Raw genomic sequence first — 24,274 nt, forward strand, 5'->3', positions numbered from 1 at the left:
ACACACACACACACACACAACCCAACTTAGAAAGTTCAGGTCTGGATAAGAAGAACAAACCTGAGGCTTTTTCTTAAAGTTGAAATAATAATAATAAAAAAATATATATATTCCCCCCCCGCCCCCCCCCCACCCCCCCCTCCCGCTAAACACAGACAGGCAGAGCTTAAATTAGCCCTGGGCTACTTCCTTAGTGTTACAAACTAGCAGTCTGCAACAGAGAAGAGCCGTGTAGCCATCAGCAATAGTTTGAAGACCAAACTCACCGTCAGCGGCTGCAGCAGCCGGAGCATAGAGGGTCCCTGAGCCAGTTTTAACTAAGAATGAATTGGGGCCAAACTCATCTTCCGACTCAGAGTCCTGCGCTGGCTGAGCCACACTGTTACCTAGCAACCTTCCCTGGCTCTCATTGGCTGCACGGGAAGGGGGAGGGAAGGGGGACTCGACAGGGGAGGAGGAGGCTGAGGAGCAATGCAGAGGCTGACCTGTGGACCACAGAAGAGAGCACAACAGAGCACATGGTGGATGGAGGGGACACAGAGAGAAATGCTCACACATGTCCCAGCCGGGCAAACACAAACAGAAGCAACACGGCGCCCGCGGTTAACGGGCAAACTAAAAAAATAAAAACATGCACGGCTTCGCTCTGATCCGTAGGACGAAGCAGAGCGATGCCAAACAACAAAGTAATCTGTCTTTCTTTGGTGGTGATGGTTTTATTTTTTACTTCTAATTCATTTCTGTTTATCCCCCCCTAAAATCCCCCTTTTGCTCTCTGCATTTTGCAAGGCAATGGGGGTGAAATTTAATACGGTGTGCACTTGGCCAATTTTACGGGGGCGGATATTGCATTTTGAGCAGCCGTAATTGAAAAAGACAGGAGAACTTTGTGGACAAAGCAGATTGCACAGGAGAAAAAAGCAACATTACAAAATGAGCACAGACAAAGAGCATTGAGTAAACAACCTGGAGAAGGAAAAAACAAACAAATGAAAACAAGCACCTACAGTGAAAAGAGCGATGCTGTGATGGAGAGAACCATGGAGAGAGAGAGAGAGAGAGAGAGGGAGAGAGAGAGAGAGAGGGAGAGGAGAGGCAGAGAGAGTTTGAACCAGACAGACAGTGACTTTAATTAAGCACATGGCATGTGCACTTTCTGGACCCACACAAACACAGACCACCTACTCCTCTGCTTGAGACGTTACACACTGGCACGTTTCCTAGAGTCTGTCGGAGTCAGATAATGTAGGCAACAAAAAAAAACACACACACATCAAAATCACTGGAGCTAGACAGAGAGGCAGGCCTGCATCCTCTAAATTAAAACCACTCGGATAGGCTCCCCCCATAAGGCTCTGGCTTACTAATAATGATAATCAAGAAAAATAAAAACGCCAACCAGCCAAAACAGAATTTTCTGCAAGCCTCAGCCTATATTTGTATTCCACGCCATGGTGTAATTAATAGGGTTTGTGTGGCGGCGGATGCCATCTTCGGCTTTCTCTCTTCTCTGCTGGCTTCCCATTCAAATGGTACATTTAAGGCTCATTGTGTCCCGTCTACATCTTGTCATGGGGAGTTAAATCTCCGCAGTGCACCTAATAATGTGTGATTAACATTTGCTGCAGTAGGCTCCCATCTCGCGCTCCAGACAGAGTGCTTAAGTGATAGGACTGCGGAGAGAGCAGCCATCAGTCTAGCCGCCGGAGCCCTCTCTCCCTCACATCCACAGACTGACAGACACCCACACGCGCACACACACTCAGTCACACACACACACACACAGGCGCACAGATACCACACACAGACCACCACAATCAACACGCCTTCCACTTCCACGCTTCAATTTCCCCTGGGGATCAATAAAGTATCTATCTATCTATCTATCTATCTATCTATCTATCTATCTATCTATCCTACTGGAGAAAAGCCTTCAGTCTAGCAACCACTCCCTCCCTGGCTCACTCACATGTGTGCATGCACACACACACACACACACACACACAGGCATGCATGCAAGCACACAAGCAAGAACACACACACACTTCAAGATTTGGAAGAGCCATTATTCTAGCCAAATTCCGCATTTTCCCACACACATGAATGGATGCATCACACACCCACACACACACACACATTCTCACTATAAAAACCCTCCTGCATCTCCTCAAGCAGAAAGCAAAACAACAAAGTCATCAACTGAGACAGGAAACTTCTTTTTTTCCTCCTAATGCTTTTAAATAAAATGGATGCCATTATCCCAGCGGTGTGCACGCACGTAGCCTGCTGATTCGGTGACAATTAAGAAACAATTAGCGTAATTAACATTAGCACACAGCAAAACACTGCTAGCTCATTCCACCCCATATCTGGCTCAGTGATGTAGTTCATGTCTTACACGCCACTTCTTACTGCCCACCATTAATCATGATGACTCGGGCATGGCAAAATAGCTTAGCTGCAGAGAAGCTAATCATGTTTTAAAACGCCTCCGGCTCTGCCGTCTGTGTGTTTATGTGGATGAGAACCTGGGCCGGTGTGACTGCATTCATATGACAACCTCTGATATGGCACACTAGAGAGCCATCGCAAGCCCAAGCTCTCATAGGTGTCAACTCAGTAATTAGGACATATCAACTTAACAGCAAATTGTGTTTCCTAAATAAGTGAAAAATCCCTATTCCTTTGATGGTGCCGGATAAGTTGGCCTACTAAGCCTGGCCTCATTATCTGCATCAGTGTCGGAAAGTAAACACTATAAACATAGTAATATGAAGGTATTTCACTGCAGGGCAGCCATTGTGAGGATTTAGCTTTATCAAGCACAAGCAATGTGTGGAAATGTTTTTTTATCAAGTCAGCATGTGAAAGTGGAGTGGGGCAAAGCACTCAGAGTGGCAAGGGAAGGGGAGAGAGGCTAAGTACTGTAAAAACCCGCTGAAGGGATTGAGGCCTATTGGCCACCAGGGGCCACAGAGAGACTAATGCAGGCCGGGGTTTTTAATGAGGAACCATGGAGATGCAGAGTGTAGTTAATACAAACTGAAGGGCATCAAGCTCCTAAACAACCTGAAGGTGAATTAGACCAAAAATGAAATTAAAGTGCACCCACCCACCACAAGTTTGGACCAGTCTTCCAATTTATATAAAATTTCCTTCAGTGCTATTATACTCGCAAATGAAATATTTCCCCCTTAAATCACTTTTTTTTTTCTTTCTCTCAGCATTGCAGAGAGGAGAGAGAGTGTGAGAAGGCAAAGTCCTCTAAAAGTAATCAAAGTCAGAGTCCGAGAGGGTGTAAAAATGCATTGCACTTTCAGCCAGCCAATGCAATTTGTCTTGCAGACAAAGCTTTTTACGGAGCCGCGTGCTCCAGCACGTTTAATTAATGCAGGCTTGTGCGATTTGTTTTCAGTCCTTCACCATTGCTGCGCCCCTCTCTGAGCATTATAAAGAGGCTCGCCATGAGGTCCGCCCAGCCCGCGGTCGGCCCCGGGTGCAGACCGGCAGCTTCCCAGGGTCCGCCAAGGTTGACCGCCTTCTCCTTTTTTCACAGTGTTACAAGCCGGGAGCTTTAGTTAGGAGTCCTCGGACCATGCGCTCCTCTTTCAGTGCCTGACAGCCTCTCTCCCGAGACCTGCCCTTTCAGCCCTCGCTGATGATCCAACCCACCGCCCCCCCACCACACACACACACACACACACACACACACACACACACACACACACACACACACACACACACACACACACACACACACACACACACACACACACACACAACACACACACACACACACACACACACACACACACACACACACACACACACACACACACACACACACACACACAACCCCTCCATCCAAACAGCAGTCAAGCAAACACCCACCGAAGTCTTCCATGTACTCACGAGCAGCCTAATTAAATGGCCACGGTAAACACATGGGTGCCTGTGCATTGCAGTGGCAGGTAGAGGGGAAAAAGAGCTACAGTTGCTATGGTTATCCAATGTGTCAACCCCTCCCCCCCGCCCCCCAATAGCAATCCACGTCTGACAACCCACCCCCCACCCCCTCCCTGGAGACCCGGCCCAAACACGGCGAGCTGTTTGCGAGGGCAATCGGTACAAACGGCTATGGGGGGGCCAGCTGCCGTCGCAGACGAAAGGCAGTTCTCCTATTACACGGGCTCGGCCTCCTAGCTGGGGGCCGTGTTGTCGCAGACGGCCTCGCCGCGCCCTCCCGCAACGGGCTTAATGACTGGGCGTGTCCGCTAAGCGCCATTTGACGGCGACCCGCACGTGTAACCGCCGCAGCGTGATGCCTTCCGTCCTCCCAGACCCTTTCGGAGGAGGAAGGATAATGCAATAAGTTGTGGCTCAGAACGTGATGAATAACGCCTCGATCAATGGTGCTTTCAACTAGTAATGCCCGCCTCATAGAAGACAACTGGAAGGACTCAATAAATTATGTCACTCCAATCAATTCGCTTGCTCTGTGTGTGTGTGTGTGTGTGTGTGTGTGTGTGTGTGTGTGTGTGTGTGTGTGTATGACTGTGTGTGTGTGTGTGTGTGTGTGTGTGTGTATATGAGTGTGTATGACTGTGTGTGTGTGTGTGTGTGTGTGTGTGTGTACAATGACTCATACACACATACAGTGTTGATTGCTCTCTCCCCTCCTCCACTTGAGCCTCTATTAACTGAAGGATGTGTGGTGGTAGGTGGGGGGGGAGGACTTACAAACGCAGAATATATATCCTGGACTGAGGCAATAATCTTAATGAGCTCGGGTCAAAGGAAGTGTGCGGAGGATCAAATGGTTTTCACAACAGGCCTACGACGCAACGATCACTCCGACTGAGAGCAGTCATCTGCACGGCAGCACATTAACCTGACCACGGGTTAAGCAGAATGGCCCCCTGAGCACGGTGTCTGCTTCCATCTTACCTGCCGTGGAACATCCCGAGCACCACCTTCCATCAAAAACGACTGACACACAGCTCTAGAGCTGAACCCGCAATATCAGCGCCGGGCAGATGCCCTCATTTTTCAGGTGATGGAATATGATACAAACACTGTTAAGGTCAAGAGTTCAAGTTCTAGGGAAGGACATGAGGAATTGTGGGTAGATAGTTGATAGTTCATATCCGTTTTTAAGCTTATATATATATATATATATATATATATATATATATATATATTATACAAAACATGTAGGAAGTTTAGGTGGTTGATAAATTAAGAATCAGTGGGGGGGGGGGGAATCAATTTTAAATTAAAAGGCTGAAGATTTCAACTAACCTATGGCAAGCCACTTGAGGAGGCCATCCGAATCTATTATCCAACCAAATGGACAGCAGTGGACAGTGGAGGAGGGCGCTCCCCAAAGAGCAGCAGTACACAAGCCTCAGTGTGTCAGAGTACACAATCCCCCCAGGGGGTGTGAGGAGGCTGTTCCTCACACACTCCGCCATTTCGAGAACCGCTTCTGACAGTTCGACAGAAATTGCTTTTTGAGCCCTGTGCACATATGTAGGGAGAGAGTCTGAGAAATAACCCTACAAGTGAAGACACAGAGAAATGTCGCTATAAATGGATCCACAGTAGCAACAATAAAATACAGTGGTTGGGGGGGGGGGGGGGGGGGATTGAAGATCCCATCATCTTCAATCAGCCAGCACTCATTTTACAACATTCCCATCACTCAGCAAAAAGAGACCAGCGAGATAAGCTTAAACTATTCCCATCTCCAATGCAATCAAGTTATGCATGCAAAATGGCGCTGATAAGAGAGAAGGCAATCTGAGCAACCTCTTTCCTGGCCCAACCACTGAAACAACAGCCAAATATATTTTTAAGCCATGGGGTAAATAAGCCCTCACTCCCTTTTCCTCACTCTCACTCGCCCTGCCAGCATCGGTCAGAGGTGAGTGCAAAAGCGTGAATTCACGTTTTCACGACAAACATGATCTATTTGCTCACAGATGATGCCCAAGGCAGCGTCTAAAAACGGTGGTTTTACAAAGCAGGGTGAGAAGGGAGGTGAAAATTCTGTCTGTGAATAAACATCTTTGTTGGTATGCCTCTATAAGTAGTATGGCATTTAAGGGTAAAGATGTACATAGAAGTGAAAATGATGCTAGTGATGGGTTTAGAGTTGGAGTGAGATGTTTACAATCTTAAGATTTCCAGTACATAAATCTGATGTCTAGAATGGTGAGTGGAATATTATGGTAATATGATGTATGGTATGGTAATAAAGTCTCCATACCAAGTGGTGCTAGCTCTGCATTTTTTATACGTCGTCAGGCACAGAGTTGCAGTGCTATTACCAAAAATATGTATGGTGTTCATACTATGTAGAGGTGTCTAAAAAATGGTCAAACAGAAGGGGGGACGGTGCAGAACAAAAAGATCTTAAGGTCATGAAAGTGAGGAGTTTCAAAGACCTTCGACTTCAAACAGACTGCTTTCAGAGAGTTGCTTCAGTCTTACATGTCGCGATGACAGACTCAAGCGCTCAACAGCTCCTTCCGCTATTCATTGTTGCCCGTGGCTCGGATTTGCCATCAAAGGCCACAGTACGGCAAATCTAAAGCTAACCGTTACCGTATGCGACGGACATTTGGCTCCCATGCACAAGGCTGGTGTCTAAGACTGGCCATAGGCTGCAGCATGGAGAGACACCATGTGGGTGTCAGTATAATCTCTTTAAGTGCTAGTTCAGGCTACTTTTATTCACGCTCCTTTCATCTCAACCTGCTCTGCCACATCAGGATTTGAGCCGAATCTAAATTCGCTAAACACCCAAGTCATAGCTCCTTCCATCTCTGAGGTTTATGACTATGTTTATATTTCAGTATTTCTTTCTGGGTGGCTCAGAGTGTTAAGACTGGCAGATACAGTAGTATGGCATCAAATCCTCCATTTCTGGTGGTAAGAAAAATGTTCTGCCAAAGGTACCTTGAGCATTTTTCCTAGATAGAGAAACCTTATGGAAATCGTACAAGCCTCAAAGATGCAAAGTATGAAACCACACACCCAGAGAGGAAGTCGGAAAATGGCCCCACAAATGGACGCTCATTGGAAAACTAATAAATTTCCCCTGACAAAGCCATATAGCTGGATGGAATCAATATCATAATTTTTGAGTGGGCCGAGTAACGTAAGAGAAAGTTGAAAACCAACAGTAAATGGCCGTAAATGTTGTGTTTTATAGACAGGACTCCCCATTATGGAGAAAATGGGAAATGAAAGCTGTGTGTAATAAAATAACATTTAACGACCACAGGAGTCCCATTTAAGAGTGACCCCTGACATTTCAGCCATCTCTTTGCGTCTGCATACCCATTAGTTAGCAACTTGCTGCTCACCAGACACAACATAACAATTAGCGATGGCTGCAGAGCAATTTGCCCTCCCAAAGCCCATAATCCATCAACCACTGTGAGTTTCCTTTTGACAAGCACTGAAACCTTCTGTGCCCACTCCAGACATGGTGTGTAAAGCTTCATTTTTAGAAACGCTGGAGACCGGGTCCATCACCACAGCGATGTATCATCGCACCAGAAATAGTCCACTCGCTCACAAAATGACATGACTGGACGACTCCATTAAATTCACATTTTCAGAGTAAAATACTCCTATCCATATACGACTGTCATACTTGGGAGACATTGTCCCCTGTATTCAAGGCTACATGTGACATTTCCATCCATGGCAAAAAAAGTCTTATATAGCCCAGGTGTAATTGGCATATGGCATTTGCATATCTGAAGCAGGAATGAAGGAAGAAGTAACAAGACAGAGACAAATTCTTCAGGGGGATGGCTAACATGTTCTTTCTCTGCCTCATTTTTTCTCCTGCCTTTTTCTTTTGTCCCCGTCCCCCGACTATAAACCTCCCCATCCCTCAGCTGCTCTCCTCCTCCCTGCCTCTCTTCTCTTCTTTACTGATCCCTCTCTCTCTCTTCCTCCTCCGCCATCTTTCCCTGGCTGGCTGTCTTTCCCTCCCGTACTCCCCCCAAGAAAAAAGGTCTAGCCTCGGCAACCCTTCGCCTGGCTGAAAGACGCCATCTGTTCCAGTGCTCGGTGGCAGCGAGCGGCAGAGAGAGGTGGCAGATTGAGGCCTGGAGATTGGAATCCGAGGGGCACTGAATAGGGATTTTTCACAGTGCAAGGTGGTAAATCTGACAACTGTTGTGTAGGTTCCACACAGCTGCCTCTGTATAGGACACGTACGGGAGAGAGTCAGCGACGAGGAGCGAGAGCCTGGTGGCAAGGGGAGGGGGGGGGGGGGGGGGTTCAAGATTACCATTTCCAGGGGAAACCGTAATGTGGCAAAACACTAGCTAATGCAGGCCTGCCGGTCACAAGAATACACCAATCTCACACTGGCTGGGCTGAGACAAAAGCCAGCGAAGAAAACGGACTATTTTCAAATCCTGTCACTTACACCCCAGCAAACATGTCCGATTTAACACAGCAGACTGTACCCTAATAGGAGTTGATGTGTCTAAGAAAGAGGCTAATAAAGCCTTCAGAATTTTCACACTTACGTTACGATTCTTACAGACTACGCATGAAGGGGATGGGAGTCGAAAAAATAGACTGACTGGAGTCTGATCTTGACTGTCTTGTATCGATGTTTGTACAGAGCCGCCATGACAAGACAAGGGGCTGACATCGCCAAATCCCCTTCAAGAAGCCTTGTTCAGATATCCCCCTGGGCTCACTTTGTTCTGGAGCATGAGAGGAGGGCTGGTTCAGATGTCTACCTCCCTCACCTGTGTTAACACAACACTGCCGGTGTGGTTATCCCCCCCCCCTTTCTTTTTCTCCTCCCTACATCCTTCTTTTTTTACCCTTCCATGTGCTGCATCCCTCCACCTTCAGGCGAAGGGATAGCTCATCCCAGACAGTAAGCATCCACTCGTCTCAGTAGACCTACTGCCAGCAGAGCGCAGGCCTTTAAAAAAAGGAGGAGAGAGAGAAAAAAACAAAAAGAAATAGAAAGCGGGAGATTAAAAACAGAGAAAAGCAGCTACTAATCGCATCCACGCCCACTCGACCAGCACTCTCAGGACGCAGCCAAGACTTCAAAGAATAGCACATGTTAATCAGTTTGAAAACGCGTGTTGCCTCCGCGCAGAACCTCCTCAGACAGAAGACGAAGCAATAGAGTGCCGGGAGAAAAAAACAAAAAAAAAAAAACACGCAGAAGAACAGCAGCTCTGACGCCGGCTCAAAACAATGCTAATGGCTGATAATTGCTGGGTTTTGGTTTCTCCTCGGTTCCGGACCCACTGCTGCTTTAGCAGACCAGCGCATTGGAATTCAACGAATAAACACAATGGCATGAATAAATAACGACCTCGCAATCCTCTTAGGGCCTTTGAATTCAGGGGGAGCTAGCGAGCGACCGAGGGAGAAATGGAGAGAGAAAGAGAGAGAAAGAAAAGAGATAGATAGATGGAGAGAGACAAAGGGCCTAAAGTTTACTTTTGGTGTTTGAGTGCAAGTGGAGCCTGAAATTGTAAGCGGCTCATTAGGGGCTACATGTGGCTAGCCCGAGGCTTTGCTCAATGGAGATGGCACCATACGCATACCCAGGCTTTCCCTGTGCACTGCGGCAGGATTGGCCTAGTAAAATGCTAAAACATACCCTACAGATACATGTACACACTCTGATCAAAGTATCTTTAATTTGCCTCTAACCTTCCAAGCAAAAGTTTTTAAAACTCGCCTTTCCTGAAAAAAATAAATAAATAAAAAGTTTAATACATAAATGTACATAGCTGAAGATTGAGTCAAGTGCTCTCGTGCTCTCTCTCTCTCTCTAACCGAATAAGGATGTGTTAAAACTTTACCTTAAGGCCAAAGTGTCAAGAAAGATAGCCTGTGAACACACCGCTCCCTCAAACAAAATTCCACAGAGACACAATAAACAGTGTACAAGTACCACTGAATGAACGGCACGTGCAGTGTAGGTCATCTCCTTCCCTGCCCAGTCCATCTCTACTTGACAACCCTCAGTTCTGCCAGTGGCAGTTGTTTTCTCATTGTGTGATAACAAGCCTGATCAAATCCCCAACCATTCTCTGTTACTGAGGCTTAGATGAGGCAGGTGAGTGAACTTATCGATTTGCTCTCAACACGCAACCAAAGTGAGGGGGAAAGCAGTGGGGAAATGCCACAAAATTCACCTTTGTGGACTCAGGAAATACACTCAGACAACAACAACAACAGCAGAACATACATGACTAAACAACAGAAGACTACAGCAGTTATAAAAGCCTGCTATGTTTTGGTTAATGATGGAGAAATGTCTACTACTCATCCATTGACCTAGTATCAAAAACAGATCAGGCATTATTGTTTATATCAGGGATGCCCAAATTCTTCCCTAAAAAGTGAATGAATCCCTCCAATCCCCCCCCCCCCAAAAAAAATATCAGAATGGAGGGCCACTGATTAAAAATAAGTGATACATTAAATTGAAATTTTTGTCAGTATGCAACTGCATCAGCGCCTCACAAGCCTGTTGATCTCTGCTGACAGGAGCTCCAGAGTGCCTTCATAGTGCCCCCCCCCCCCCCACGCCCTATATAAAACTGTGGTCAGATAATGAACTGCAGCTAACCCTTAAAAAGCTGTTGGGACAAAAATTCCCAGCGGCTGACACACACTTGGGACTAACAAGTGGGGCCAAACAGGGGAAAAAACGAGTGCAGGGGCCCGAAAGTGGGCACCACTGGTCTATACCAACGTGGTTATGTGAGGAAAAGGAGGACGCACCACTGAGGGATTACATATTGTGTTGGTTTCCATGTTGATCCACTGTTTGTTGTTGTTTGTTTGTTTGTTGATCCACTGCAGTTGCAATGCAGAACCAAATTCACTGGCAAAAGACTGGCTTGGCTTCGTGAAGTAGAGGCCAAGAGCCAGGTTTGTGGCAGAGTGGTGTTCCGATCTCATTTGTTCATCATCTCGGAGGGAAAAAAAGCCTCCTCCCTTTTCACTTCATCCCGTTTGATTTATGGGCGTTCCGGACTCCATTCCTCTCCGAGGGTTTATAATGAGAATCTTGGTGCCACCTCATTAACGGACGCTTCGTGGGCATCGCTCTCTCAGCTAGGCAAATTTGCTGAGGCACAGGGGCCATCTTTATTTTATTCCCATGCTTATTTATCTATTTAATTCATTCTCACAAAAAGACCTGCAAAAACAAACTCGCCACTGCTTTGTTGGGCTACCAGAAAGTCTCGAAAAACTCCCTTGTTTGACTTCTGTAATATATGGAGACATTGAGGTGGTGGCTTTGTTTGATTCTGTTCCTTCATTCACTAATGTGAATAAAACAGCCATTTTTCCTGCCGATGTCTAAGGAAAGCGATCCAGTCTTTTCTGGCTGGGAGCAGTCTGAGGGGGTGCCCTGCAGTTCACTGGTGCACAGGAGCCCTGGCACTTGCATGACCTGCTAGAACTCTCAGCTGGCCCCACTGCAAAAGGAGAGGGCTCACAGGAGACAGTGAAACTTCCGGAGCGGAGTGAAAAAGAGAAAAATGGAAAGGGATAGGAGGAGAGACGGAAGAAATGACAAAGTCCAACACACACACACACACACACACACACACACCACCATTTTTCCTTACTCAGCTCCCTTCAGTACAAAAAAAACAAGCAACTGTAAACTAGACCTATTTTGTTTTTTGCTACGGTTTTTTCTCAGCGCAACAGCAGTCAGAGACAAGGTCACGGAGAAAAATGTGGCACACTTAAGACAACATTTACCGCCAGGTGAAAAATGCCCTTTCATTTGCAGACAGTGATACCTTATGATGCACCTACCGAATATACCTCTGTGACATTCAACATGCACCCCACACAACAACACTCTCCTCTCTAGTCACCGTCAAGCACGCGAGTGTGGAACATGGGTGCCTGCTTCTCCTCACACGCTCTGCATTAGTCAACGTGCAGGCCGTCAGACACACCACACACCTGGGAACGAATGATTTACAGATGCTTGAGTGTGTTTGTGTGCGAGGTGTGCCACTGGTTTTATTTCATAAGACTGCGGAGCGAGAGATCATCAGCATTCTTCCCACATTTGGAAAAAAATGTAAAAAAAATATTACAGATTATCTCGCAGCTAATGTCTCCGGCAGAGTGCTAGCGGACCGGCATGCAAAAGGCAAGCCATAATGATAATGCTTCTGTTCACAATCATTACTCACAAATTGCTATAGTCTGAGGAAGACAACAGAGGGTGAGAGAGAGAGAGAGAGAGGTGGAAAAATGATGCTCATCTCCATATTTTCATTATTGCTCAAAGGCAGGAAACAGTGATAATTCACAAAGTAGCAGATTCACTTTTAATAGGCGGAAGCCAATGAGGCTAATGGCTGCATCTTTGTTATTACCTTCCATATTGTTCCAGGGGAATGGTTAATAGGTAAAGCCTGGGCCATTTACACAGGCAGGCAGTCTCAGTCCGCAGGTCTCTTTCGTTTCACTCATGAACTCTCAGACGAAGTACAGTGACATTTGCATAGCTGTGTTTACGACTCCTTTGAAATTACTGGCTTGTTATAAAACCACAATGTTCCGTGACTCAAATTATGACACGCAAGACGTGACTAGCACAGGTCTCCATAAAGCTTTTGGAAGTAAGGGATGAAGAGACCCTGACACAGCCATGTTATGACTTGAAACTTTGAGATTTAACTTAGTATTGTGGTCACATGTTGGTTCATATTGCGTTTTAGAGCTCATTCCAACTGACTGAGCTCTCTAGAGTAATGCAGCAACTCCCAATGCGCACAAAATCCCCAGCATCAATTTCAGTGTGATCTAGGTACGTTTATTAAATGAGGTCTATTCCAGTCGGGTAATGAAAATGCGACCATATCTTTAGTCCAACGCCACACTAGCCTTTATGTCAAAGCCAATTAAATAACACAGAAATGCAGAGTCCAGCAAAATGTGATGAACAAGAAAGAAGAAAAGAATGGGCCCCTTTGCTACATTTAATTTGTCACGGGTCTCACATGCCACACCATTTCTGATATTTCACCGTGCTGCTCCACTAGCTTCATTTCTCATTACGGCACAGAAAGAAGGGAAATATATTTCACATGTAATGTGCCGAGCGCAATACCAAAGAATGTTGCACTGTATTACTAAGATTCCGATGTCAGACACATTTGTATTCCTGCATTTCTTTGTTTGCTCCCCTTTCCACTTCTCTTAAAGAGATGTGAAAATGAATAGCCACCATTTCGATTTTGACACCTCTTGAAATTGGTATCTGGCACAAGTAAAAGAAAAAGTTTGAACCATAAAAAAAGGACTTTCTCTAACTACCAATATAACCGCTCAAGTAGCACCAGCATGACAAAGAATGCATGTACAAGTAGTTGTGATGGTGTTCTTGGAGGCAAATATGACTTTAACTTGGTCCAAATTGGTCCCGTCTTCAACCTGACACGGATCTTGATGCATTCTCCATCCATCACTCTCCGTCTCTCTGGTTTGTCCTCTCACCATGTCTCCTCCCCACCCTGGCACAGGCAAACTGACATGACACACTGGAAAAGCAAGTTACCACTACCCTGCATACCCATCTGTAGAGCTAATTTAACTGGGATTAGATAGAAGGCTAATATGACATTTCAGAGAGAGAGAGCGAGAGAGAGAGAGAATGGAAAGGAAAAAAGGAGTAAGAGAACTGCTTGGGAAGTGTCACACTGAGAGAGAGAAAGAGAGAGAGAGAGACCGACAGCTAGACGAAGATGGCAAAAGAAAAAACGAGTGACCGAAATGAGCGAATGAGCCAACGAGCCAGCCTCGCTGTTGTCTGATTAGCGATGGACACGGCGCCTGTGACGCACTGAGGGAGCGATCAGCTGCACCATGAGGCTGTCGGTGGAGGTTAGCTGAGAGGGGGCAAGAGCAGGGGAATCGTGGGGAGGTTATGGAATATGGCAGATAACCACTCTGCAAAGCCCACTAGGGCATCTAAGAGGCCCTAATTTAGCCTGCAAAATAAGCTGGTTTGGAAGTGTGCTAATCCCTGATCTGAGAAAGGGACACAGCTGCCAAAACAGTAAACAAATGAAGGCATGCTTCTGTTTTCTTCGTCCCACCCCCAACTTCCTTCCCGTTTTGTTTACTGGCGAAGGAGTCATGGGCGTGAGAAATCGGAATTCGAGCTCCAAGTCCGCAAATGTGGTGAATGTCACGTCCAAATCCCAAAGCTAGCAAAGACTTAAGCAAGTCTTATAAAACATTTTGGATTTCACTCTACATTTGCAATCTAGTGGCAAGACGTCTGTGGGATGACTGCAGTGGATGAGGGGGTTGACCGCAGCCAAAAATGATACCCAAAAGTCTGAGTTCAGTTTAGAGACGTTTCTTGGTGGAAAAAAGAGACTTTTTAAATCTGGCCCCGAAACTGCGACAGTAAAGGACAGGGGGGTCAGTTGAGAGCAAGCTGCTGCCTCTGATGCACCTTGGCAAGAGCTCAGAAATGGACAGCACGTCACATTAATGCGAGACTATTTACATTTTAAATGCCTCGATGGAAAAAAATGACTACAAAGTAGCTCTGGTGATGCCGGTGGGCACTGTGATGTGACGGTTGGAATGTGTGTGCCCCCCCCCCCCCCCTTCACTTATCACTTCATAACAGAAATAATGCACCAGTACACATGAGGAATTAGTTCTGATAAGGCTGTCTGCCATCTTAAAGCTATATGAACTGGACACAACAAACACAATAACTCAACCAATTTTAGAGAGGTATATATATATATATACAGTAGGAGAAGGTATACCTGTATAAATAATATATATTATATTATACATCAAGCTATTTGGAAATGTTACGTTTCAGAAAACATTCACACTTTGTGATAAAATCTGTTATCTCGAATTTTTAAGCACTTTAAACACAGCTTAATTCAAATACTTCCACACAGTGTGAGGCAATGAATATCTCAATGAGGGGACAACAGTATCTGATTGCTGCAATACAACAGTAATCAGCTCACAGACAGGCAAACGAAATCCTGATAACAGGCATTACATGATAGCTGCTATAACTGTTAGGCTGTCCAAAGAATTAAAAATAGCAAGAATGAGTCATAGACCTTCAAAGTTAAGAGGAAACACTATTGTAAAGCTCGGCCTAGAAAACTCATTTTTGGACGATAGTTTCCTCTTGTGCAACAAACACAGCCCATACAGGACGATGCATCTGCTCCTGCCCATCCTAAAATACTCCTCCTGCCCAAGTTTATCAAGCCCTCCTGAGCAAACTCCACAAGATCAAGGAGCATGTTCCAGTCATGTCTAGTCTACAACCAGCCACAGACTCTAAAGCGGGTAATAACAGATTATTGTGTAAGCAATGCATTGATTGTCATGGACTTCACTAGATGGCAAATCAGAGGGCAGAGTTGCTAGCCTCCCTCTCTCTCGGTCTCTTTTTCTCTGTCTCTCTCTCAGACTGGCTCAAGGTCACGTCAGTAACCCCATCCCTCTGTGGTCTCCCTACCACAACACTGTTCAACATGCCCTAATGAATCCAGTTCTGTAATACAGGAAATGTCTCTTCTAATTGGAAGTCTGATTTAACTTCACTCCGCGGGCTCCTAATATGGTGGCGGGCCTCGGGGGAATCAGTTCAAAGGACACAGCAAGAGAGCGAGCAAGAGAGAGAGAGAGAGAGAGAGAGAGAGTGAGAGAGAGAGGGAAGAGAGAAGTGAAAGAGAGAGATGCTTTCCAAATGGGTGGCATGCATCAAAGGAGATAAACCCCCCCATCCTCTATTCCAACCTCCCCCATGCTCCAAACACCTCAGGTAGGTGTGGCTATTGCCAAAGCTAATTTGAGTTTCGCCTCACTTGCACGGACCAATTTTCGTCCCCTCAGAAAGCACAAACAAAAACAAAAAGCTCCGATGTTGTGCTCATCTCCCCTCTCTGTGTAATTCGTCAAAAAGCAGTTATTTCCATAAGCAGAGCCACATTGCAATTACTGCTTCCACAAGCCAGATGACCTCACCAAGGGGGCAGATGGGCTATTAGGAAAACACACAAAACAATCGACACAGACTTAACCAAGTGAGAGAAGGCCATTCACCGAGCAGCAGAATACAGGTAATAATCATTTACAGCAGAGCATCAAGCGATTATTAGCCCCGCAGTGCTCTGAGTGCAGGACTGAGCGAGCCCAGGCACAAACACCGACCGCCTGACTCAATGACGACATCCCCAATTACTGTCAAACTGATCACTACCACAGAGCCTCTCGTAACCTCAATCGTTCAGCAGTTCAGAGTTTACTCGTTCTTCCAAGCCTTGGAAGTGACATGTTTTACCGTCTTATGGTTTTATTTTTCGGGTATTTATTTCTTCTTCTTTCTCTGCCTAACAAAGGCGGTGGTGTAGAACAGATTGAGTAGCTTCAGAAACGCGACGTTCAAGCGTAACTCAAAGGAAGCAATTTTTTTTTTCCATCTCGTGTAGGGGGAACATGAAAAATCTGTCCCGTCTGATCTTGTGGCCTCTTTTATTTCCCTGTGTTTCAACTAGTCATCCTATAGGGAACCAAAGCAACACCGGGGCTCAGGGAACTGTCACTGTCAATTGACATGGCCAACCTTTGAAGACACGCAACAGTAAACACGGGCAGGGGCGCTAATTAACAAATAGCAATGTGGGGGTTTGGTGGCTATTTTTTTTTCCCTTTCTGACCCTTATGGCTCCACATCCATGCCGGGGGCTCTGAGCTGAACATTAAAGAGCTATCTGGTCTCTACATTACCTGGTATAGTAGGCTGCTTGCCCCGGAAAACTGCTGATGGATGGGCCGTGGACGCCCAGCGATGGAGGCGGGGGAAAGAAAGTCCCAGAATCGGGGGGAAACCACACAATCACTCATCCCTCCTCGAAGTCACACCATATTATTTGCTCCCAAAGACCATTTTTTAGCAGAGCGGCTTCTGTTTCCAACACTTCCCCCTATAGCGGTGCCTGTCTGAAAATGTTGGCTCAGTGGCTTGGAGAGAGAGAAAAAAAACACACACAAGGCCTGGCACCTCTCTGAGGGCACGAGGCGGCAGCAGATAACAGCATCCCTATGGGAGCCCATACTGACAGCCACTGTGGAGCCCATTGTTAGCAGTAAAAGTAAATCTGCTGGATATCAACCTATACTCCAGTTAGTCTAGACATGAATCCTGGTGGCATGTGGCTGGATGCATGAGAGCGTGACAAGTCCATGTTGCTCATTAAAGGGTCAGTAAGTTAATAAAGTAATGGTGAAGATGAGGTTATTATAAAATACTCCCAGTTGCTGGATGCTAAGGACCATCTATTAGATCCTAATAAGCACCATTTTGCAAATGTTCCCCTATGTAATTTTCAGGGACACATTTATCGTTTTATTTTTATAACAGTCCCAGTGATCTATAAGATTAATTTGTTGTGCTCTCTCTTAGTTAAATAAATAAATAAATAAAATGAACCAGTGAGGAATAAATGAAAATCAGTGCAAGGGCTGGCAGCTTTACTCTCGCATACACACACACACACACACGCACTAACACATACACACACAAAACAAACATAAATCGCCCTTCAAGGTTAATCTGCAGAAATCGCTCACCAGTCCTCTCTCTAACTCCACTTGCACTGCTCCGCGAAGACAAAGAGCGACTGCTACGCCCTCCCCTCATTACGACCCCCACATACAGCACCACCCGCTACTCAATCCTTTACAGTTGGGATGCTGGCACCATGGGAACAACCCATTCCTCTGGCGTCGGCCGCAAGCCACCAGATCGCTTTGAACAGCACTCCTACATTAACTCTGTGATGCTGAGCCGAGCGTGACGTTTCTGTTATCAATACTCTGGTACCTCAGCACACATTGCCTCTGGAGGGGGTAAGGATGAAGGGTAGGCAGCACTGGTCTCAATCATCAACTGTCTGACCCCCAACAGCACCCCCCACTGGTCCCCAGATAGCTAAAGCCAATGCACTACAAGTAATACAAATATATTATGTAAATATATCTGTATATAAACAATATGTATAAATGCACTACTTTGCACACAGACACAGACACACACACACATTTTAGTCTACTATGAAAACAATGAATAATCATTGCGTACAGCTACAGTAGTTTATGCCCTTCTTTATAGCTAGTGAGAGACAGAGGGAGCTTGTGGTTGTGTGCATTGTGTGTTGCCACAGCTGTTGAAGGCGTATCTAGCACAGCCCCAGGCCGCCGTCACTTCTCCAGCGGGCGTGGCTGACTGATGACCTGTGTTGTCACGGACGTGACTCGGCGGCAGCGATGTGCTAGAATTACTCACAGGGGGTCCGCAGGCTTTAGGGCCAGTCAGCCTGACCCCATTATTCCACACATATACAGATGTACACACACACACACACACACACACACACAGTTTACATGCACACCCATACTCACACATTGAGCTGATTTGAGCTTCTAATAAACAACTGAGAGCTCATTGGGGATGGGCAAAGTCTCTGCTGGCTAGCAGCTGAGGGAGCATATTTAAGCAGGCTGTCAGGCTATTGTCCAACCATCCTTTCCAAATAAGACAATAAAAATTGGGTCATGTTGTTCACTGCTCACCAGCAAACCATAAAGCTACAAGCTAGATACTAAGCGAGCATCCCAGTCTCGCTATTGGCAAAATCTCTCTCTCTCTCTCTCTCTCTCTCTCTCTATCTATCTCTCTCTCTCTCTCTCTCTCTCTCAAATGCAGATGTGCTCAGTTAAAGCTTAAAGCGCCCTCCTAAATGCTAAATGAAACTTCATTACCAACGCAGACGGTAAACAATCTACCACGCGTAGGAATGGAGGATGTTGATTATTCAGCTAATTGGCAGCGGTATCAGGTAGAGCTATGCTCACATTACTGAAACATATACAGGCATGATTTAATCAGAATCGCTTTCCACAATTTGCATGTATAATACCTGAGGGTCAAGAAAAGCACACACACAGCGCGGGAGAAACTGGCCAGCGGCACGAATATTTTAAAGGCAAAGGAAACGGTTTGTTGACGCCAGGCAGATTAAAACACAAGTGAACCAGGCAGTTCAATGGCTTTTAATTAACTCTGCATATATGAAACGCAAGTTATTATGCATTACCAGATTAAATGGTGAACGCAAGTCGTCTTTCGGCTTGGATGACTGGAATAAATAGCCGTTTCTGAATTTCTGAAGGTTTTTATTTTTTATTTGCAACGGTCCAAATGTAGCTGTCGAAGCAATTGGCATCACAAATACAATATGGGCACTTCCCTCTTTTTTTCCCTGAGCAATGGAGTCCACTTAAATTACACACCACCCGATCAACATCTACATAAAGATCCAGACTGTAAAGGGCAGTTTCATTTCCCTCAGGATTTGAGTATCAGGCAAACCCATCTCAGAATCTAAAGTCACATCTGTCTGTTGGGATAAGAATCTAATGCTTTGCAATGGGGCTCTCTCTGAAATGCAGAGCTGTGTCGCTGGATTTCAGAAAAGCAAATACATGGAGAAAATTGCAAGGAGGTAGTATGCATCTAGAAGAATCATGCTCTTTTAAAGATTCTTCTTGGAGAAAAGTATTTAGTGCAAGCATCTGTGTACAAAGTGAAATGTATGTCATACAACAAACCATAATCTGAATGAAATATTGTCATTGGAGGTTCAAATAAATAATTTTACAGGGTGTAATGACACATCTAGAGATAGCTGCGTGGAGCCAGTTCTAATCGGGTGGGCCAGCACAAAGAAACCACAGCCTTTGCCATTCTTTACAATCCAAAAAATGATTCAAGGGACGGTTTTAGCTTGGTAGCCTCTCTGTTGAGTGAAATCCTCTACCTAAGGCAACAGTGCTCAGTGTGTCTGGCTGCCTCTCAAGCAACCCACAGCTAAAGCAGCGAGCGCAGCAGATTCAACACAGTCTTTCAAATGTAGAACAACACCTGGGCTGCCCAGGCAATGTGGCGGGTGTCAACACGGTGGCTTTGAGTACTTTCAGGCTGCCTGGCTGGCACACAAAGTCATGAGGCAGATTTGCTTGAGCATCCGCCCACGGGAGAAGCGGCAAATGAATTCAGTGAGGCGGAACCACGAGGGTACCTCCAAAAATCGTATTCTCGCTGGTTACAGCTGCTAAGAAAATGACAAGTCAACATCCCCCACGCCGCCAGCCCCTCCACACCCCTCCTGTTTTTATCAAACAACATCTTTCAAGATGTCTTTCATTACTTCCATTTTTTGTCTCCTCCTCTGTGACACGTTTGTTTATTTATTTAATTTCACCGACAGCCTTTTTCAGCTCGCTTACATGCTTAATCGGGCCCCGTACATGTTTCACAGCGACGCCCACCCAGTGCATAGTGACCTTCTGCGCTGGTTCCAGCACTCACTGGCCTCAAGGGGGCCATTTAACCAGCCCAAGACCCAGGAAGACAGATCAGACGAGCCAGCTCCTTTATCAGGAGCAGTGTCATCACCTGTTAGAAACTACTGAAGGCAAACCATGGATAATTGCTGTCTTTTGTGTGACTGAGAGGATATCGGACTCTTTTACCAGGAACAAATAGGTGAGACTTGACCCATGTCTAAAATGACCCATGCCTAAATATTGTACAAATATGTCTCCTAATACCTTGTAAAAAAGCACTGGATGAAATTTGTTTTGATTGTTTTTGATAGTTTTGATTAACTCTGCAACTGTTCATCAGAATAAGATGCCTAAAATTTGGGGACCTTTATTATTAAAATAAGAATAGATCTAAATTATGGGAAATATCCTGACTTATTTCTAGGGCACAAGCAGCAGGATTCAAACAACCAAGACCAAAATTAAGGTTGGTTCATCCTACGCTAAGGATCCCCAGGATCACACAGGATGACAGGGTTATGTTACTACAGGACAATGGGAGGATTGTAAAATTTCACAGTTCGGGACTATTAGCAATTGGTGTGTAATGTATCTCTTTTGTGTATGCATAACCATGCACTAAAATTGACTGCCCAGGGACAATGCTTCAACTAACCTATTATAAGAGGCCACTTAAGCCCTTTTCAAAACAACAGCAGCTTTTGACAAGTTAAAGGAGATTCATGATTATGGATAAGGCCACTCTTTATGCAAGAAAAACATCAATATTGACATCAAACTGGTGGGAAATTCAAGGTCCTTCATCACAAAAGGGTACTTCAACAAGCAGAGCTAAACCACTGAAAATTAAAGAGACCATTTGAAAAATGCCAGTCGGATGACCAGCACTGTCCCTCTTGTCACAGTCATAGTTCACAAGGACTGTTCAGCTTTCACTACAAGCCACCAGAGGTACCCTCCTGAAAGACCTTGGGGGAAGAAGAAACAACATGTGGCATGGCTTTTGCTTTGACCCTTCATTTCTGCAGACAAGCTCCGCACCTAGGGTAAAAAAGCATCCCTGCCAAAGTGAGTGATTACTCTGAGAGTCACTCAGCCAGCCAGCAATGTGTAGGGCTTTGTCCAGGTTTAGCTGTGCATATGGTTTAGAAAAGGGAAAAAAAGACAGCAAGAAGACTCCCACCTGGTATATCAAACATTAGTCAAAGGAGGAGGAGCAAGAAGAAAACAAGTAACAGATCAACAACAAAATCAAAACATAAGAAAAACAACAAAAGTAAGAGAGGACTAAATGCCCTACCATTCTCTGTGTTCTCGTGTTCGGTGTCGGTCAGCGTTAGGTTGGAGTTGGCCCGGCTGGACAGGCAGGAGCTGCGGCCCGATTTGGTGTTTTGCCGGCCCCACAGCCGGACAGCGTGCTCTGGGGACATGATGCCGTCGGTCTCGGTGTCTGCGTCCGAGCCCACGCTTACAGAATAGTCGCGGTGGGGCAGGCCTAGATCTGTCCGGTAGGCCGCCACGTGAGAGGGGACAGCTTCGCCAAAGCCCAGATCACGGAGAGAAAAGTCTGCCCCTGCAATGACAAAGTACAAAAATACATACATGCTGATATAGACACATAGCCATGCAAGGATACACATGCATGAGCACAGACGGACACAATTGGAGTACATACAATGCACACAAAACAAACATTATTGTAGGGCTTAGCTAAGCACATGAGGCAGTTATGGAGCTAATTTATTGAGACAAACGTGAGAATAACTGAAATATACAGTACATAAGAAGGATAATTTGTATATGTAAAAAGTGGATTCTGGTCAGAACATTATTAAAAAAGCTCTGAGCCATTACATTATATTATCCTGATTTGTGGGCATAAAGCAGATTAATAACTGACTAGATCAAAAGTCCTTCAGAACAAAGAACACCACCTCATCCACTAAACTGTGTTGGAGTGCTTTAATGTGATTATTAGGGGAGTAGCTCTTTTTTAAAAAAAGGGGGGTTAACAGTGCAACAGCTTTTCCATGACTTGCAAAATCCTACAATTACAAGAGGGAGCTGCACCAAAGACAAGGCATACAAAAAGAGCCAGAGTGCTGGTGTGGTCGAGAGCAACGATGCATTTAGTATTCATGGGGAGTAAAAAGGTTTGCGAGCGGATGCTTTCTTCCCCAGGTTGCCTTCATCTGGACACATTAGAAGGTCATAAAAGACATCAGAGAATCCGGACACACCTCACCCTGTCGTTAAATTCAGTCTCAAGTAATGTCAGGTCTACAACAGTGTAATAAGACCTCCTTTTAAAGTTTCTTAGATAGCCTACATTAAATCCTGATCAAATATCACACAGTTCGTTTTAATTGCCTGTAAGAGATGACTCTCTAAAATGTTTCAGGAGGACATGCCACAGCCCCTAAAGAGCACTTTCCTAACAATTATTAGAGATATTTCATATCAATAAATCATGTAATGCTTTCTAGTTAAAAACACTACAAGTACACCTATAGGCAAATTGATACCTTGTTGAAGACAAAGGAAGGTTGCATCAAATATTGATTAGATTTTTCTTTTTTTGTTTACTGCTTATTTTATGTTGTTATTTGATAAGTAGATTGATTATGTCATTATGTTTTCTCACATTTAAGCATTTTATTCCCAAGTGACTAAAACTTTTGTATGGTATAGCTTACACCATATTTTAAACATCTATACAAATGAATATATAAAATTAAATAGAACACATACATCGTCATGCTCGCGGTAGGAATTCACTCTGGTGGCAAAAGTGGGATGGACCGTTCCTTACCTTGCCTGCAGAATTCGTCCACCTCATGGTGTACCACGTCTTTGACCCTGCTTCCGTAGGCCAGCCTGGAGTCCTGGTCGAAAGCCTTGAGTGTCTCGCTGGAGCTGTAGGACTTGGGGTTAATCTTCCCGTCTTCACTGTCGGCCGAGGAGCTTGTGTAGCGCCGCTCCGTGTCCCGCCGGGAGGTCAGCGAGCGATAAGGTCTGCGTTCCTTCACTTCCATGGCGACCTCTTCTCTTTTGTCAACATCAAAAGGTAAGTGACGGAGTTCAGACCCAGAAATGCTGTGGGTAGAGAAGGAAAAGGACAAAGAAGAAAAGTTCTTGGTTAGATTTTTTCAGTCTTGCCAGTTACTTTTTTTCCCCCCTACTCACATTTTTCCACTTAAATACATGAACAGTTTGAGTGAGAAATTACCATTTATTTTGGCTCACAACCTTCCTCTCTGTAAAATGAACCTCTGGAAAGCACTACATTAATATATTTCAGTGACAGCTGAGAATGTACTTTGGGTATGCATTTAATTACAGTCATCTCATTTGGCTATACATGTGACTACAGACTACTGAGCAGAGTAGGTTTCTTCCTCTGCCTCCATTCATACGGACCTACAAGGTCTCCATTTTCAGAGCATCATAATAAATTTCACTCAGACGACAACTTTTATCTGTATTGTAACCTATTTTTGGTTATGACACTTTGCTTTTTTTAACGCATACTCTTTAAATATATTGCTCTTGGTCTGAGTCTGAAGCTCTGAACATTTTTTAGCTGACACCAAAATGGTCACACCTCTTAGGCACAATATCCCTGCAATGACCGTAATATTATTAAGACACTAGGGACAGTTGTATGATCTCTGCGTCTTTATGTGATATGGCTTTGATGTTTTTCCAAACAGCACGACGGCATGGGGCGAGATTTGTGCAGCGATGCAGCACCACTACAGCGTTTGCTGCAAATACAGCAGTAAGCGACCAAGAACCAGCAGGATTAATTTTTATAAAA

General features: G+C 45.2%; 1 protein-coding gene across 1 annotated transcript in view; it reads right to left on the minus strand.

The window, feature by feature from the left end:
• The window catches only part of tenm4 (teneurin transmembrane protein 4), a 135,187-nt gene extending 111,642 nt beyond the window's left edge, over positions 1–23,545 (minus strand). The window contains 3 exon segments of the mRNA XM_042064275.1: positions 267–485; positions 21,755–22,027; positions 23,267–23,545. Of these exon segments, the coding sequence (XP_041920209.1) occupies positions 267–485; positions 21,755–22,027; positions 23,267–23,489 (715 nt within the window). The 5' untranslated portion in view covers positions 23,490–23,545.
• Positions 23,546–24,274: the final 729 nt, after the last annotated feature.

Source organism: Alosa sapidissima, chromosome 15, assembly GCF_018492685.1.
Source record: "Alosa sapidissima isolate fAloSap1 chromosome 15, fAloSap1.pri, whole genome shotgun sequence".
NCBI lineage: Eukaryota > Metazoa > Chordata > Actinopteri > Clupeiformes > Clupeidae > Alosa > Alosa sapidissima.